The following is an 18,016-nucleotide window of genomic DNA, read 5'->3' as shown; positions in this document are numbered from 1 at the left end:
ACCTCCAATCTCAGTCTTTCCTTGCTTCAATCCGTGTACACAGAACAGTATTAGGGCACAAGTTGTACTATGTGGCGATTATCAATTTATGTTTCTGTCTCTTGAACAGGTAAGTATGCATACAATGTACACAAAATAAAGATTTTCTCTGAAACACAGTTCTGAAATATATCTGTCACTAATGAAGAGTAGTAAAATATGCTGTCCCCAAGTATGCCATTTTGTCATAAGAATTCTTCTGAGCTGAAGGCAATTGAGAAGAAGCAGACACAGGAAAACATCTCCGCCTTCCTCCTATTTGCCTAAAAGCAGGACATAAATTCGTAAATATATTCCCTGTCCCCTCTCTCCAGGGAGGACGGAAGTTAATCACTAGAGACAACCCTAGACACTTCTCAGCCTGGAGACTGCACCAAAGGACTCTACGTAACTAACCCAGCCCTTATCTGCCATTGGTTCTCCTCATAGATTTGCCTTCCCACGATGTGCTGCCCCTAGAGACCCAAAGTCCTTTTCCTTTGTTTGGTTGCTTCTCTAAAAATGAATTGTTCTTTTGTTAAGATGCCATGTGAGCTCAGGTTCTAATCACGCTTTGAGTTATTCATCTCTGAATGCTCCCATGTGCAATGCATGCTATTCACGTTAATAAACTTCTGTTTTCTCTTAATCTGTCTTTTGTCAGTCTAACTTACAAGGCCTCAGCCAATGAACCTATGATGAGGAGAGGGAAACAGGTTTTCATTCCAGCACTTATGTTCAGATGACCGCCCTTGTCAAGGCCTAATGTATCACCAGCCCTAGAAATGGACCAGATCTGCCTGATCTGCTTAAGACCAAAGTCACTACCTGAAGGCTCCTCCCTTGGAGACTACAATCTAGCTCTGTTTCTTCACTTTTTTGTCTCCCTTAGATTTCAGATAAATCCACATTTCTGTATATTTAGCCCTTCTTGCTTCCCAGAGCTGCTGGGGTATGCCTGAAAACCCTGCTCGACACAAACTCTGAGGAAGGAGGATTCAAAACAAATCAGGGCAGTTCACTATTTGCTGTGAAGATGATTTTGCTTCATGAGGGCCTTTCCCACTGATCTCTGAGTCTATCTGGAAAAGTGACTACTAACGCTTTGTAGGTGGAAGTGGTTAGATATCGGAATAAAAATACATAAATTTAAAATAGCAAGAAGAAACTTTTTTTCTTCATAGAACTCATGACCTCCTCTGTTTTGCTTTTTATAAAGTGAAAAGTATTCCATTAGAAGAAGACTCAATGCACCTATAAAAATAGAACTTCCATTAGATTCTGAATAGCTAACATTCCACAGGAAGTATGCACAAGCACCACACTGCCAAAACCAGCATCAAAAGGAGGAACACAAGGAACATTCCTTCTTTAGAAATTCAAGTAGTTATTTTATCTTGGAACTGATTGGCTAAGTGGCTTCCAGTTTTCCCAATGACTACTTCATTGATATCTTTAAGACCACATTTTTCTTAATTGTATTTAAAATGTGCATTCTTCTAGGTCTACTTATTTTTCCTTTTTGTAAATTATCACCACAGCAATTACTCAGTTTTGTGGAATTATATACTTATATATCTGTTTATATTCTTTTTTTAGTCATTGAAAATATATACTTTTAACCTTTGCTTTCCAATTGTCTCTAAAGCTGCATGCTTCACTGGATTGTTTTTAACTAGCTTATTAATCTCATTTACTGGCAGAGCATTTTGATGAAAACTGCTGGTAACTCTCCTCTTAAGCTTTAAATACTAAATAGTAATTGCAAAGAATCTGAGCTCTTCATTCTACAAGCAGAGGTTCAGTTGCCTCATGTTGCATATTTCAAATTACTACAGTTTGTACGCAAACTTTCACTCCCAGATTTCTCTTCACTTGGTTTCAGAGACATCAATAACACAAACAAATCATTGCTACAGGCATGATCCACTGCAGTTGAAAATCTTATTTTGTTTTCATGTGAACTGCTTTCTTTACATGTTCTTCACCAATTATTATGCTGAATTTTTAAAAATGGTGCACGAAAAATACATGATGTTGATTCTTATCATTCCCTTGATTTAGTAAGAAATCTATAAAATTTGCAATGTAGATATAAATAGCTTGATGACTACGGGAAACTGGAGTAATAGAAGGATTCGACCCAACACTGAAGTGCTCCTTGCAGCTGAAGGGGATCAGCACATGCCACTTCAAAAGATGCCACTTTGGCGTAAGGATGACTTTGAGCTACAGGTAATTGAGAATCAACAGATGCAGAAATAATTCTCTGCCCTCCCCTTATTTGTCTAAAAGCAGGGTATAAATTTCCCTTTGAAGAAGGTTATGCACAAAAATATTAATAAAAATTGTGTGCCTTTTCTCCTGTTAATCTGTCTTTTGTGTGTTTAATTCTCATGCTCCCAGATACTGAACCTAAAAGGGTAGAGAAAAAGTTTTTCCTCCCTGACAGAGCTGTGATCAAACCCAATTCTAAATGATATTACTTAAATAATGAGAACTAGCAAAAGTGTTTTTATTCCAGCATTCATCATAGCATGAAGGATACCCCAGTTTATAATGCATCTTGATTTGCATAGCAAAGGAGATCTAACAAATTAAATCCATTGGAAATAATATAGTATCAGGTCTGATTCTTAAAGAAAATAGGTTAGATGCATTTCTCCCACTGAATACGGCAAGAAAAAAAATCCTTGTGTTCCAATTTCTGCCCTGCAGTAAGAGGACACGACCCAGGCATATTGATGGAGGCCGAGTGGGGAACCTGGCCTTCCACTCCTACCTGTCAGTAATAAGATGGCATCTCCTTACTCTAATATCAGAGAAGCCCTGCTAAAAAGAAAGTGTAATTAAATCCAGAGTCCCATAAAATAATACCCCAAATGTCCAGGATATAATCCAAAATCACTTATCAAGAACCAGGAAAATCTCAATTTGAATAAGAAGACAATCACCAGACAGCAACACCAAGCTGACAACGCTGTTGGAATTACCTGGCAAGAATTTTTAATCAGCCATAATAAAAAAATGCTTCAGTGAGCACTTATAAACACACTTGAAACAAACAAAAGAAATAGGAAATCTTGGCAAAGAAATAGAGGATATAAAGAACCAAAGGGAAACTATAAAACTAAAAAATAGCAAAAATAAAATTCAATAGATTAGCTTGACAGCAGAATAAAAAAAAAAAACAACACCAAAGAATCAGACAGATTTGAAGACAGAACAGTATAAACCACCCAGTCCAAATAACAGAAATAAAATAAATTAGGGGGGAAAATCCCCCCAGAGCCTCAGGCACCTACTGGACTGTAACAAAAGATCCAACATTCGTGTCATCAGAGTCCGAAAGGAGAGGAGCAAAAAGGTGAGGCCGAAAAAGTATTCAAAGGAACAGTGTCTAAAAATTTGGCACACGCAAACCTAGACATCCAGGAGGCTAAGTGAATTCGAAATAAGTAAACCCTGAGAAATCCAAGCCAAGACACCTTATAGACAAACTTCTGAACATCAACAACAAAGGAAAAATCTTTAAAGCTGCCAGAGAGAAATAACACCTTAGCTTTAGGGGAAAAGCAATTAGAATGACAGAAGATTTCTCATTAAAAACCAAAAAATCCAGAAGGAAGTGGCACAACGTTGAAAGAAAAGAACTATCAATTTGTAATTCTAAATCTGGCCAAAATATGCTGCAGAAATAAAGGGAAAATTAAGACATTCTCAGAAAACGGAAAACCAAAAACTTATTGCTAACGTGCCTACCCTAAAAGAATGGTTAAAAGAAGTTCAAGAAAGAAAATTATGAAAGAAGGGATCTTGGAACATCGGGAGGGAAGAACAAACAATGGAAAAGGTGAAAACAAGAACTCTGAAAAGACTGAAGAGGAAGCCCTATTAGAACACAGAGAGTGGTACCAAACTATGGCCAGGTGAGCAAGCCACGGATGACTAGCACTGCGGAGAGGAGCTGTGCAGTAGGATTACGCAGGAGCAGAACTCGAGTCTCTACTTCACAGCACACACATGGATCCCCAACATGGCAGACATGCTTGGTGCCTACACAGCAGGCAAAACTCCTCTTTTCTTTCTTTTTTTGTTTTGAGACAGGGTCTCACTCTGTCACTTGGGCTAGACTGTAGTGGCACCATCCTAGTTCACTGCAGTGCAGCCTCCACCTCTTAGGCTCAAGCCATCCTCCTGCCTCAGCCTCCAAGTAGCTGGGACTACAGGCATGTGCCACCATACCCAGCTAGTTTTTTTATTTTTTGTAGAGCCAGAGTCTTGCTATTGCAGGCTGGTCTCAAACTCCCCCGCCCAAGTGATCCTCCTGTCTTGGCCTCCCAAAGTGCTAGAATTGTAGGCATGAGCCACTGCACACTGGTCTTCCCTTTTTCCTTAATAACAAAATCATAATTTAGTTCTTTGCTGGGCATGATATGTTTCAGGGGAGATCAGTTCCCTGACCAGACCGACAGACTACATTACGCCTGTCAATGCCAATTATTGTAATTCCATTTCCTTTAGCAATACCTGGTTTGGACACAGGCTTAAGAAGCAATTTTACATAAGGATTCATTAACAGATAACCTCTGAGGGACTCTTGGGAAAGAGTTTCTACCAGAATAAAAATTCATACAATAGAATTATTATTCCCCCTTTTCTGCCTTTGGAAGTCACTGTGATGTCTGAAAATGAGGCAGTCAACTTCAGACCCTAAGGGGGGACTGAGCATGGAGATAAACCCACATGCTACACAACAGACAGAAAGATGGAAAGAACGTGGTTTCTTAATGATATCACTGAAGGGCTGCATTAAACAAAGCTAGTATTAATCTACCTTTGGACTCATATTATGTGAAATACGTTTTGCTTATTTATCCCAAAACTCTTCGTGATCATCATGTTAAAATGCTAGAGAGTAGTCTGTTATATAAATGTACTGTAATTATGCAACTACTTCTCTATAATTGGATCTGTAAGTTGTTTTTTTCCTTTTCTTTTTTCCCATTATAAAGGATGACACTATGAATATCTTTCAACATAAAAATTTATCTGAATTTAGGATATACTTTCTGTGAATTTTGTTCCTAGAAGTAAAATTACTATGTCAAATGATATGAACATTTTTGAATCTCTTGATAAATAGAAAAATTATCAAATTGATCAAAATGATCAAATTGTTCTTATTAAACTCCTACCAGCCATCTGTGTGTGGCCTGTTTTACTATCTCCCTGCCAAGAATCATTATTTTCCCTTCATTCTTGTTGATAGAACCTGATTAGTTTTGATCAATCTTGGTAATCCCAGTTACTACCTTGAATCTTCTTTTTATACAAGATAATAAATTATACATACTATTAAAAATTCATTGGAAAATTTCGCTTATATCAGACATTGTTGTACCCCAAGGGAAAACTGAGAACTATTTATGACATCACAGTGGACAATGCAAAGGGAACTGTCATAACTGTTTTACTTTTGAAGGTTAATATGAATTTTAAATAAAACATTGATGGGTAGTAAACTCTTTTCAAAAGAATTATAGTTGAACGTTACTTGAAGAACATTTTAAAAATATTACAGTGGCCCTTAATTTAGGATGTACCTTGAGAAAAAATCATGTTTAATTCAAAACGGTTTTCAAATTGATTGAAAAAATAAATGAACACAAAGTGCATACTTACAAATCAAACACCAAGTAATGAAACCCCTCTTCTGATATGCTGTCATGAAGTCGCACTAAAAGAAAAAATAAAAGGAAAAAGAGAAGAAAGTTTGTGTTATAAATGTTATAAATATACCAATGATCAACGTTAAACCAGATTTCTAATGAGCATCTGTCTCCTACCCACAAATGTCAGCATGACACTTTCTTCTGGCCTCTGATAACTCGGTGTCCTTTACAGTATGGCGTGGGTACAAATGACAGACCCGAGGTTTGGGCTCTGGGTCTGATAATTATTTATTATGTGATCATAAAAAAATTGCTTAACTTGTAATGATATCAGTACATATGTTTCATTAAATGGTTGAGATTAAATGAGACAATAAAAGAAAATAAAAGTAAAATAATGCACACATTTTCAGGTAAATACTAAATAAATGTTGATGATCGTTAATAATGTATATCCAAAGTTGCCAGGTTCTAGCAATTCTTCCGCCTCTTTGCTTTGTCCTTGACTATCAAGCTAATGCAAGTCTCACCAACTCATGCTTGATCACCACGACTGGCAGCAAGAGGGACCACTGTGGAGTCTAGTAAGTGGCCTCCCTGACTCTGCTCCCCCTTTTGTCCAACAATTTCTATGTGGCATTCCCTGGCCGACCCGCCAAAACAGTTTTTAGTATGTTATTTCTTTACTCAAGTCACCAAAATTCATTTACCAACTCATTAGTCAAAAATGCACAGCTAGAAATTTTAATAAAATAATCTGCTAGTTCCTCAAATTAGTTACCTTAAATTTTCAAACGAGCTAGACTTTCAGTGGTAATTCTAAACTAAATCACACATGTAAAATTTACATACTGCTTTGTCTGCTATTTATTTTTGCATAAGCCGCTCAGTCAGCTCCTCCCAGTCATCCCCCCAGATGGTAAATTCTTCCTATTTATCCAAATTGATTAAAGCGGTGGCTTGACCTTCACTGGAGGCAACAGAAGGCAGGGACAGCAACAAAGTTTTAGGATGCAACTGCTTTCACAAAAGTCACCACAAGAGGATAATGATTTCTACTACGACCTGCACTTAAGATGTTCCTCATGCAGCCATGACGCCCACATGGAAAACGTGAATTCACAATATTTAGTTCATCACCCAAACTACAACCATCTATCTACAGAGGGAGTCTGCAGTACCCATGAAATTCCCAAGCTTGTAGACTAAATAGAATCTCCATTCTCTGTTATTCCAATTCCATCCCCATTGGATCTTATTTCCCTGACCCACTATTAAAATCTTTTTCAAATCCCTCTCTGGACATTTCCTCAAAGTGGAGAAAGAGAGACTTTTGCTTCACCACTAATTATAGATTATCATCTGTTAAACCTGGATTGTCTACTGTCGTTAACACGAGGGGGAGACTGACCGTGGAGGCAATTGAGCTCAGTCTCAGACCCTCTACTCCATTTAGCTCTCAAGCGCATGAAACGTAAACATACTGCAGTCTCCCCCTCCTTATCTTGTTTTTTTGTCACCCTTCGTTTAGTCGATGCAGCGCATTTTAGCTTTCCTAACTATACTTAATGCCTTTCCTGTCTTCAACATAGACTCTCCTTCTCAATACCACCAAACTGGAATCATCTTTTGTAAGCCTTTGCATCCCACACAGAGATCTGGTACATAGTAGATAGTCTTTCATTAAATCATTTTTGAACAAAAAATACCAGATTTTGGACAGAAATTTTCACCAAAACTCAATATACCTATATATGTCTAAAACGAAACTATTGATGTATGAGCAATTCTCCCATCATTTTCACTGCATGAAGAATATTCTTTAAGTTGCCAATATCAGAGATGCCTGCTACCTTTTTTTAAACTTATGCTGTTGCTGGATGCCAGTGGCTCTGGCCTATAATCCAAACACTTTGGGAGGCCAAAGTGGGAGGATCACTTGAGGCCAGGAGTTTGAGACTAGCCTGGGCAACACAGCAAGACCCAGTCTCTACAAAATACAAAAAAATTAGCCAGCCAGGAATGGTAGCACGTGCCTGTAGCCCTACCTACTTGGGAGGCTGAGATGGGAGGACTGCTTGAGCCCAGGAGTTTGAGGTTACAGTGAGCTATGATCGCATCACTGCACTCCAGCCTGGGTAACAAAGCAAGACCTTGTCTCTAAGAAAAAAATAAATAAATAAATAAACATACACTGCCTAAGAAAATCAAGAGTTTGGTTTGATTATATATCTTCTGCTCATGATCATTCAGCACAGTAAAGGAGGCCAGGTCATGGCTCATAATTCACTGGCTTTCCTGAACAACGCAGTCTCAGAGATACCTCATTGAGCAGCTATAACACAGTCTGTATTTAAATGAGTTTAAATAATGGTATGGCTACTTAGAGAACTCATACAGTTATTCTGGAAAATAAGATGAGTTCCATGCTAGAAAAGTTAAAATGAAAAGTAAAATTCACAATGTGAACAGGATGAAGCCATCACTACTTTCTTCCACTGTCTCTAGGTAAAAGCTTCAAGAGAAAGTGGGATCTCAGGTGTTCAAAGAGTTGCAGAGCTGAACAGAATAGGCTATTTCTTGTACAACTGGAGAAGCAGCACTAATTTCTACTTATACTAGGAATAACATGTTCTTAGCATAATTACCACTATCTTATTAATGCTAATTAATGCTAAATAATCATCATTCAGAAATGAATTAGTTTTTTTTTTTTTTGAGACAGAGTCTCACTGTGTTGCCCGGGCTAGAGTGCCGTGGTGTCAGCCTAGCTCACAGCAACCTCAAACTCCTGGGCTCAAGCAATCCTACTGCCTCAGCCTCCCGAGTAGCTGGGACTATAGACATGTGTTCACTTTTGCAAAATGTTACATTAACTATTCCCCATAAATAACTGTCAATTCATTTTCACACCAAAGGAATTACAAGATGTTCATCCCAGTTGTTAGCCCAAGACTGACTGCACGGCCAGCCTTGAGAGCACTGTGGCTTCTGTATGTTGAAGCATCTTGCACCACCCTCTTGCTCTGACTATTCTGTTAATGCCATAAGCTGCACATATGGGGGCACATAATTAGCCTAATGACCCTTGTCCCTACAACATTTTAAAGAGAAATTTTACAGATGAGACTGAGAAAAGCATTGGAGAAAACAGGTTAAAAAACATCTTGGTAGTCATTCTTTTCTGAAGTTTGCTCAAAGTTAAAATCAAGTCTATGTATAAATGAATTTTTATAAACTGAAACAGTATAACATCTCTTATCCGGAATAAGTTTAAAATTCTATAACTTTAAGTATGAAATTTATAAGGTGGAAAAAAGTGCTTCTGAAGCTAAAATATTTCTAAAGGTTAGTTGACCCACAGCCTAATTCTTTTTCTCTCTCTCCCGTATATATTATCGACTTGGTAGTTTGCATTTGAATTATCACAGGATCACCACTTTCTCTTCCTGTCTATGTTCCTGCCTGATTTCACTGCAGTTTCTAGCTAAGCATTAGCTCCGCAAAGAAGGGGCCAAATAGGATCGTGGTCCTTATACAAACAGAGAAAAGAAATTTTATTTAAATATGATAAAAGTTTCCTGTTTCTTTCAATACTTCATTTCATTTAAGGGGTTAAAAGATACAATAAAATTTACAATTATAGTGCTTACTATGTCAGGAATAATGCAAACAATTTTTGCAAGAATTATTTTATTTAATATATACAAACACCATGAGGATACTTTACCATTGTCTCTTACAAATGAATGCACACAGCTTAGAGACATTCAGGAAACGTCCAGGTGAAAAGCCAGTGATTGGCCAGGCTAGGACCAAAATCCAGAGCTGGATGATTCCAAAGACCTTGTTCCTATTCAGAATGCTAAAATATATTTGTCAACAAACCACTCACCAAACAGCCTGTAGCATATGGATTGGATTTTCAGGGTAAAATAATACTGAGAAGAGAAAAAAAAAGGAAAAAGTAGCTATGGTGACCAGAGAAAGAAAAGCAGTGCCAAGTCAAAAACTATTACCAAAAGAAGAGAAAACCATTCTGAGTGTCAGTTTCAAATGTGATGCTATAATTTTGAGGGTATAGAGACAGCTGGATGATGTCTAAGATACATTTGTCTCTCTCTTCAGTTCCCAAATCCCTAGAAAACTGCTAATTTTCCACTTTAAACTAGGAATATGAGAATTTCCAGTGACTCAACTATTTTACTTGAGGGAACATTCAACGTACCAAAAATCCTAATAAATTGAAGAATCTTGAAAGCTTACATAACATATAAAATATCATAAATTTAAATTATTTTGATTTGTAAAAATTAACATTTGTGAAAAGCGGCCTTACTAATAACTTATGTAACAGAGGAAAATAAACTATCACACAGAAAGTAAGAGAAATAAATTCACAGTACAACTCCCCTTTGTCTGGTTTAATTAAACACCTGTGGCCTAACTCATTATCTCTAAGAGGTTTTCCATAACCTCGAAGAGCCCCAAGTGGACAGTAGGGGCGCAAACTCCCCACTCCCAGTCTCTGCCTCAGTTCCTCCCAGGACCAGATTCCAAGGACCTTTGATGAGCCAGCCTCACAGAGAAAAGAGAAAAATAAAAGACATCAACAACAGCTTCACTGCTTCTGTTATCAGTCTGCTAAAGGAGAGGGCAAAAAAGCATCATTTTTACCCTTTAAAACTCAAGCAACTTTCCCTCAAGTCCCCAGCACTTTCACTCCTTCATTCATGTGCCAAGGCGACTCCCTCCCTTCTCTCTCCCCCCTTCCACTTCTTTCTTAAAAAGGTAAAATAAACTTTCTTCCCTAAAACTATGCTACTCCTGGCGGGAGAAATCTTTCTACTACCCACACGATGAGCTCCTTGTGAGGTCCCCACCCTAATAATTTCCACATCATGCATATTATGATAGCATGGCAAAAAAGGTGTGTGTGTGTGTGTGTGTGCGTGCGTGTGTGTGTGCGTGCGTGTGTGTGTGTGTGTGTGTGTGTGTGTGTGCGTGATGGGAAGAGGAAATGGATGGGCAAGGGAGAAGACAGAAAAGAGTAGGAAAATTAAACTTTAAATAGAAACTATGCAGAAGTTGCTTATTAGGCACAATTTATCCATTTTTATGACACATAGTAGAAACATTTCTGTCAAAAGAAAGTGAATATATTCTTTTATGGGGATTTATTATCTTTCAAAAAAGGCTCACAGGATACAAACTGAATTTTTCAAACTTCAGTACTGCTTCCTTACCCCTCCATTTCCTAACAGTACCCCATACACACCAAATAAAATCAAGGTTGTTAAGATAATTTTGTGAAATTATTTATACAATATATTATTGGGTTCAAATTATATTGATTCTTACTTGTCCATTCAACCCAAACTCAATACCTGCTGTTCTTTACTAAAATCTAGTATGGAGATGTGGTGGTCAGTGACATTGGTGGGCCCCCGTGGACTGTGTCTATCAACATTCGTTTCTTTGTGCAGTCCTCTCCCACACTGCCCTGGGCTTCGCTAGGGGATTTGCTTTGAGTGATTGGCAAGTGTGATGCAAGCAAAGCCTTAATAAGCTCTGTACATTGGAGCTGTGCTCTTGGAAACCACATGCTGTGCTAAAAGGAAAGTTCAGGTTGGGCTACCGAAAGATAAGAAGCCACATGAAGAGAAACCCTGGAGGATGAGAGGTCATCTTGTCATTCCCTCACTAGCAGAGCTCTAGCTGAATGCAATTGCATGAGTGACCTCAGTTACACCATGTGAGTAGAGCAACCATCTGACTAAACACAGTCAGCTCACAGAATCATCAATAATTGATGTTTTAAGCCACTAAGTCTGGGATGTGGATTGTTAGCTAAGAATAGATAAATAAAACAGGAAAGACTTAATCTGAAATGTGTGACCACATTGTCCTCAAAAAAGTCTTTCAATATCATAGGGAATTTTTAGGAGAAAAAAGAACGAGTTTGGCCTCAGAAAATATCAAAGAATTAGTATAAATCACTAAGACTGAACATAGTAGAGCAATGCTGCCAATGTTATCATAATACTAATAGAGTAATTCATACAGAACAGATTGTATTGCATTCCCATAATCATTGTTTGTCAGCTCTGAGCAACAGTCCTGGTTATAAATGAGGCAGATTTTGCATTTTTAGCCTCGCTGTGTTGCAAGGATTGAGGTAGTTGGATTTGGTTCACATACTGGGATGTAAAAATGGCAGCTTGCGAGTCAGATCCTTTTTATATTCTCATCAGTAGTTAATTATAATTCACAGCTAGAGCAAACACTAGCCAAGTTAGGCCATGCAACATGCCAAGTCTTCCCCCAAACAGGATGCCAACATTGAGTTCATTTGTAGATTCGGGGAAGGAAGAAAAATTATACTAGTATTAGAACATTTTAACAGTCAAATGGCACCATACTAGAGAGAAATTTCAGCCCAACCATTACTCCTGGCTTTTTTGTGACAAAGCTAGTCATTTCTAGAGAGATGACTTTTCAAATAGAAAACACAAAAGTATTGAAAATGAAATTCAAAATCAAACTAACTCTTCTAGAAAACTGATGGCAAATCTGCGTATGTGTTTTTTTATCTTTATCTCCTGTAACACAAGTAATACAGTTAATAAAATGACACTATGTGTTTTTTATCTTCCCATAATAAAATATATTAACTTGAGTACATTTGAAAAAATATATGCTCTTTGTTTTTTTAAATATAGATCCATGTATAGTGTTCATTTTGGGGGAGGGGCTATTTTTTTATTATTAAGGAATCCACTTTTATGACTGTCAGCCCACGCTGAGTTAACAATGATGAGTTCTGGAGGTAACTACATCCCACTCCGAATTTTCTGGTTACAGTCTCTGTCTTCTCTCTTGACCACAATTTAAAACCCAGACTCATGAGGTCTCGATTTCTACCCTATTCCTGGCAAATGGCAAAGCCAACTATGTAGGAGTTTTTTCAGAGGACGAAATGATTTTGTCTTTCCAGAAGACAAACCCTTCACTTTGCTTTACGAGGCAGATAGCAGCCCCAAGCCACAGACAGGCTGGGACCTGCACAGGCCTCTATTGTATATTGTCCATTTTATTTTAAATTGAGAACAAATATAGACAGATACAGATATATAGATAGTCACTGTTTATGCCGGTGTTAAAGTCAATAGTCCTATATGACATTTATACTTTGATTGTCTTTATTTGTCTTAACATGACACTTTCAAAATTTGGGCATAAAAAATTTGGAAGTTTGACTTAGCTGGCTAGGGTAAACAAACTGGTAGGGCATAGAAACCACAGTCTCTTCTAATTTTAGATATTTGAACACACAAATTCCTAAAGTTACATAAGGGATATGTATTTTTGACAAACTTGTTTAGTGGTATGCCCATGAATAAATGCCAAATAAATCATTACTCATTACACAAAAATTAAAATAACTTCTAGATCAGAAATCAAAAAATTATTTTAATAAAATTTCTAATATTTTTCCAGTTGTGACAAGAAAATCTACTTTTTAAACTTAATGTTAACTAACATTAAATTATATTTAAAAACAATTCACTGGTATACTTAAAAATAAGGAACAAATATGAATTAAGCACTTTTTGAAACAATAAAATTTAATTATTACATAAAAACTCAGTGGAGAATGCCATCCATGTTAATTTAAAAACTATTCCACAAGTATACAAAGTCGTTAGATCCCAAGATCAGTCCTGAAGGTGAAGACATATAAACTCTGCTGACCACAGTCTCCATCCTTATTCCAAAATTCTCACCTCATTCCTGATTCAAGATTAAAAGCCAAGTTTATGCTGGCTTCAATATCCATAGGATCTATAGGATCAGATTAGTAATATTCAGGACCGACTAGAAAAAAATCATTATCTGTTCTAATAGGCCAGAGCTAGTTATGAGCCCAAATTATTCAACGTGGGTTCTGATGGGGCAAAATATCTATTACTTGGGAGAATTTCAACCTGGGAAGAAATTAGACCATGGGGAGATATAATTAATGACTGTTGATTATAGGGTTATTAGCCACACCAATCAGGACACCACAAAGAACACAAGAGAAACATTGGTTTTTTTGCTTGAAAGATTAATAAAAGTTATCAATGGCTAAATATAGATGCTCAGAGATGGTTAAAACAAAACAGAAAAGTAAATAGACAATTGACTTTATACCCTGCCCTGCTCATTTTTAACAGAAAAGTATACATATAATGGGAAATTAAATCATAGACTTGATAGTATCTGGAAATGTTCTTTGTTTTCTTTGAAAAATAATTTGAGCTTATCCTGTTGCATATTTAATCACATGCTTCCGCTTCTTATTATAATTTGTTTTTTGGAAAAGTGATTTCATTTCTTGGAAAAGTTAGTACTCATTTCAAGTTTCCTTTATTTAGAAAAATCTTCCCTCTTTCAATTTTGCATCAATATCAATTATTTTATATATTTCAATCAGTGGTTCCAAATTTCTTAATTTCCTTTTTTCTTGCCTTATTTTTTTCTTATTACATCTTATGTTATTTATACCCAACTAATCAGTGATCACTCATGGATATACTTAGCCATTAGGAATATTCAAAAAGGAAGAGGACTGCTGTCTTGGTCTAGCTTGCTATACGCTCTAAACCTTATCAGGAGTTTTGGTGAGTATGGAAGAGGTGAAGGAAGACAGACGACACTGTATAGGAAGGTAAAGGTATTTCTGAAATGGCAAATCCCTTGCTGATGAAGAGTATCAGCAATGGAAAATAGAACAAACTTATTTTTAAAAAGGAAAAAAAAAACTAGAATAAAATAGATCATATTGAAGCATATTTCACATTAAAGGAAACTACTTCTCGGTGAAACTTCTGCTTGAGTCATATATATATATATGTTTATATGTGTATAACATGTATATATGTATTATATATACATATAATATGCATTGGGTTGTGATATTAAATGCTCTTTATACTTTAGGTCACAGTAAAATATACTTGATAAGCACTGAAGTAGATGATTCTTTAAGAGGATCTTTTAAGGTCCTTTTCGCCTCTAGGTTTCTACATTTCTACATGATTACGGCTAATAAACAATAAGGAAAATAAGCAATGCAATTATTACCAATACAAATACCAATACGAATATGATCCTCTAAGTGTGAGGCTTTCCCCTCCTCAACATTCCAACTTTAAAACACACTTCATTTTATTTTGGAATTGTTTTTAATGAATAACTAGAGAGAAAACTTAGAATATTTCTCTTGCCATAAAACAATATGCTCCCTTCAAAAAGTTAACCAAGCACATGAGTTGCTTTTCTGACACTAACCCGTAGAGAATCCAGTGGATGGAAAAACTTATTAGATCATCATCCTCTCTTTGTACCTCACTAGCATATTATCTTAACACTTGCAGCTGAATTTTCCCTAGAGATTCACCAGCCCAAATGCTCTCATCTTTCAAACCCTTTCTCGAAAATTAATTTCTTTCATTTTTCCAAACTTGATTTGTCCAATAAGCAGGAAATCTGTGTGTTCAAAATCCTACTAAAGTGGTAAGAAATATAATGTAAAACTGGAGCTAGTGGCTGTATTATTAATATTATATTATATTATCCAATAACATTTTTCTTTCTATAACTATTTTTATGATGAAAGCACTTTTTATGATGAAAAAATTCTGTAATCTTAGACTACAATCTAGGTCAAACATGAAAGTTGTTTATGAATTTATTCATGAATTAGATACCATTGGAATAAGAAAGGATATTGATAAACATAGCTGCAGGCACTGTTACACCAGTCTGCATCTATCAGGTTAACCTGGCAATATAGTTTTAGTTAAGAACAGTTCGCTAGAACAGTTAGCTCAGCCTAGGTCAATGATTTTTTTAAATTGAAGAATGAATGTCCACGTATCATGAAATCAGGGAAGTTATAATGAATATCGGACATCTCAAATATGTGGTATATTTGCTTATCTCATAGACATCTAGAACCGAACAAGCCCAAAGAACTCATGATCTTCCCCTGAAACCTGCTCCACCTGTGCTATGGTCTTCCTTCTTTTCAGTTTCTCAGGATAAAACCTCAGTGGAATCCTTGACTCCCTTCTGTGCAAGCAAAATCCAATCTAGGAGCAAATCCTTATACATATATATATATATATATATAGAGAGAGAGAGAGAGAGAGAGAGAGAAAGGGAGAATCTGACCCCTTTTTACCTCCTCCACTGTTATGAACTGACCCATGGCATATTTCAGTAGCATCCTATGTCATTTCTCTGTTTCTACCCTCTTTCTTACTATCTTTACCAGCAGGCAGAACAACCCTGTCAAAACTTAAATCTGATTACTGCCCTTCAGCTCCAAAGGCTGTCCAATCACCACCTTTGAGTAAAGGCTGAAATCCCATTTATGGCCTAAAAGGCCCTTCCCGCAACCCCTGACCCCCTTATCCTCCCAGTCCGTCCTGCTACTGCCCTTCCCCTAACCACTGTCCTCCAACCACACTGGCCTCCTGCTGCTTCTGGAGAACTCCAGGAAGGCTCCTGCCTCAGAGTTTGCACCTGTTGTTTCCTTCGCTTGGAACTTTTTTCCCCAGATATTCACGTGGGTTGCTACCTCATCTCTTTCAAGTCGCTAATCACCTTTTCAGAGCATCTGTTTTTGTAAGTACGGGTTACAAAACACAGCCACATCCACTTGCTGATGTATCATCTATGGCTGCTTTCAAGCTAGGACTGCAGTTGCAACAAAGACCCATGGCCAGGAAACTGAAAATGTTTACTATTTGGCCCCTTACAGAAAAAGTATGTTGACCCCTGGAGTAGAGGGCATGACTGTTGAAAAGATAGGAGCAGCGTTGTGAAAGGCCAGTGTGTGACACGGATAATCCATGTGACGTGGCTAACTAAAGCCATGAAGAATGATGGTGGGTGTGGGGAGGACAGAACATTGCAAGTGAGTTACTATATAATAAAACAAATGAGGGGAAGTACCAAGAAAATGGTAGAAAAGTGCTGCACTAAGAAGCGTAGGCTGTTATCACCAGGCAATGTGCGACAAAGAGCAGGTGGGGCAGGGATGGAGGTGGGGAGCGTTGAGGGAGGAGGTGTTAACAGCAGCCCTGCAAAAGCAGTGAAGAGCAAGGAAACACCTGCCGCCCCCAGGTTCAGTGGTACAAAGAGGCCAGAAGAAATGAACATTCGGAGAATTAGAGAACAGAGGGCAGTTTTTAAATATCATGAAATCAGATTTGTTATTGTACAATTAAAGGGAAAAAGAAAACTAATAAAAGGTGTTAAAAGTCGGCAGTTTTCTCACAGCCTACGTATTAACCCAATAGTTATTCAGATTGCTGAAGATTCTCCCATATTTGATAAATTTTCATATCTATTTCTATTTTTTAGAAGAGACATTTTAAGCAAATATATTAATTTTTAAAGACCAAATTTAAGAAATAAGTTTCTGTCATTTAATTACTCTTATACTCCTGAGAGGTTATAAACTTTATTAAAGTGTCACTGTGATTTTAAATGATTATGTATGTGTTTTATATTTGTAGCATCTAAATTATGTACAGAACAATAGTTACTGTGATTCTATTCATTCATATTATGAAGATTTTAATATCTTCATACTTGCTTTGAATGTTCATTTTAATTAAGTTTTCTTCCTGGTTCTTATTTGCCAGATGGGAATACTGTAAAAATGAATAAACACGATACATTTTTAATTTGTTCTCAATGAAAACACCTATGTGACATTAATTCTATTTTTGATGGAAATTGGTTTTGCCGTAACCACTCTTTAGCAAAATATTTTACAAAACTGTCCTTCAACCCTGAACAACAACAACAAAAAAACATTAATAACAAATATGTTTCAATGTTATTGGCAAATATTTTCACCTCTATATAGTCTTGACTAGAGTCTTCATTCAGAGATTCTAAGCCAAGGGGATAAATGTTTAAGAAACTTTATGAATGGTTGTACCTAAGATTTTTAAGAAGAAAGAGCACGGTATCTGGAAGAAATAAAGTTCTTGGTGGTTATTCTTTCAGTCACTGAGCAGATTTTCTGGAATGCTACATGCTGGGGATATAACTGTGAATGAGACAATGAATGGTGTGTCAGCATTCATACAGTCATTGGGACAAAATCCTCTTGCTAATTTTTTGGTTCTCTGTTCTAGAGTCTTGGATTTCAGCTAAAGCATTACCCAATAATTTCATTTTATAGTCTCATTATCCAGGCCTATGGGAGCACAAGAACACAACATGACTATGTGGGAAACATTCTAAACAAGTAGTAG

The 18,016-nt window shown here is 36.8% G+C and overlaps 1 protein-coding gene across 1 annotated transcript in view; it reads right to left on the bottom strand.

The window, feature by feature from the left end:
* The window catches only part of CAMK2D (calcium/calmodulin-dependent protein kinase II delta), a 274,275-nt gene that overhangs the window by 140,740 nt on the left and 115,519 nt on the right, over positions 1–18,016 (bottom strand). The window contains exon 4 of the mRNA XM_012655072.1: positions 5,704–5,758. Coding sequence (XP_012510526.1) covers positions 5,704–5,758 — 55 coding nt within the window. The remainder of the gene's footprint in view (positions 1–5,703; positions 5,759–18,016) is intronic.

The sequence above is a fragment of the Propithecus coquereli genome, unplaced genomic scaffold (assembly GCF_000956105.1).
Source record: "Propithecus coquereli isolate 6110/MARCELLA unplaced genomic scaffold, Pcoq_1.0 Scaffold46, whole genome shotgun sequence".
Lineage (NCBI taxonomy): Eukaryota > Metazoa > Chordata > Mammalia > Primates > Indriidae > Propithecus > Propithecus coquereli.
Note: the sequence above shows the minus strand (reverse complement) of the source record. Positions and strands in the feature narration are given on the sequence as shown.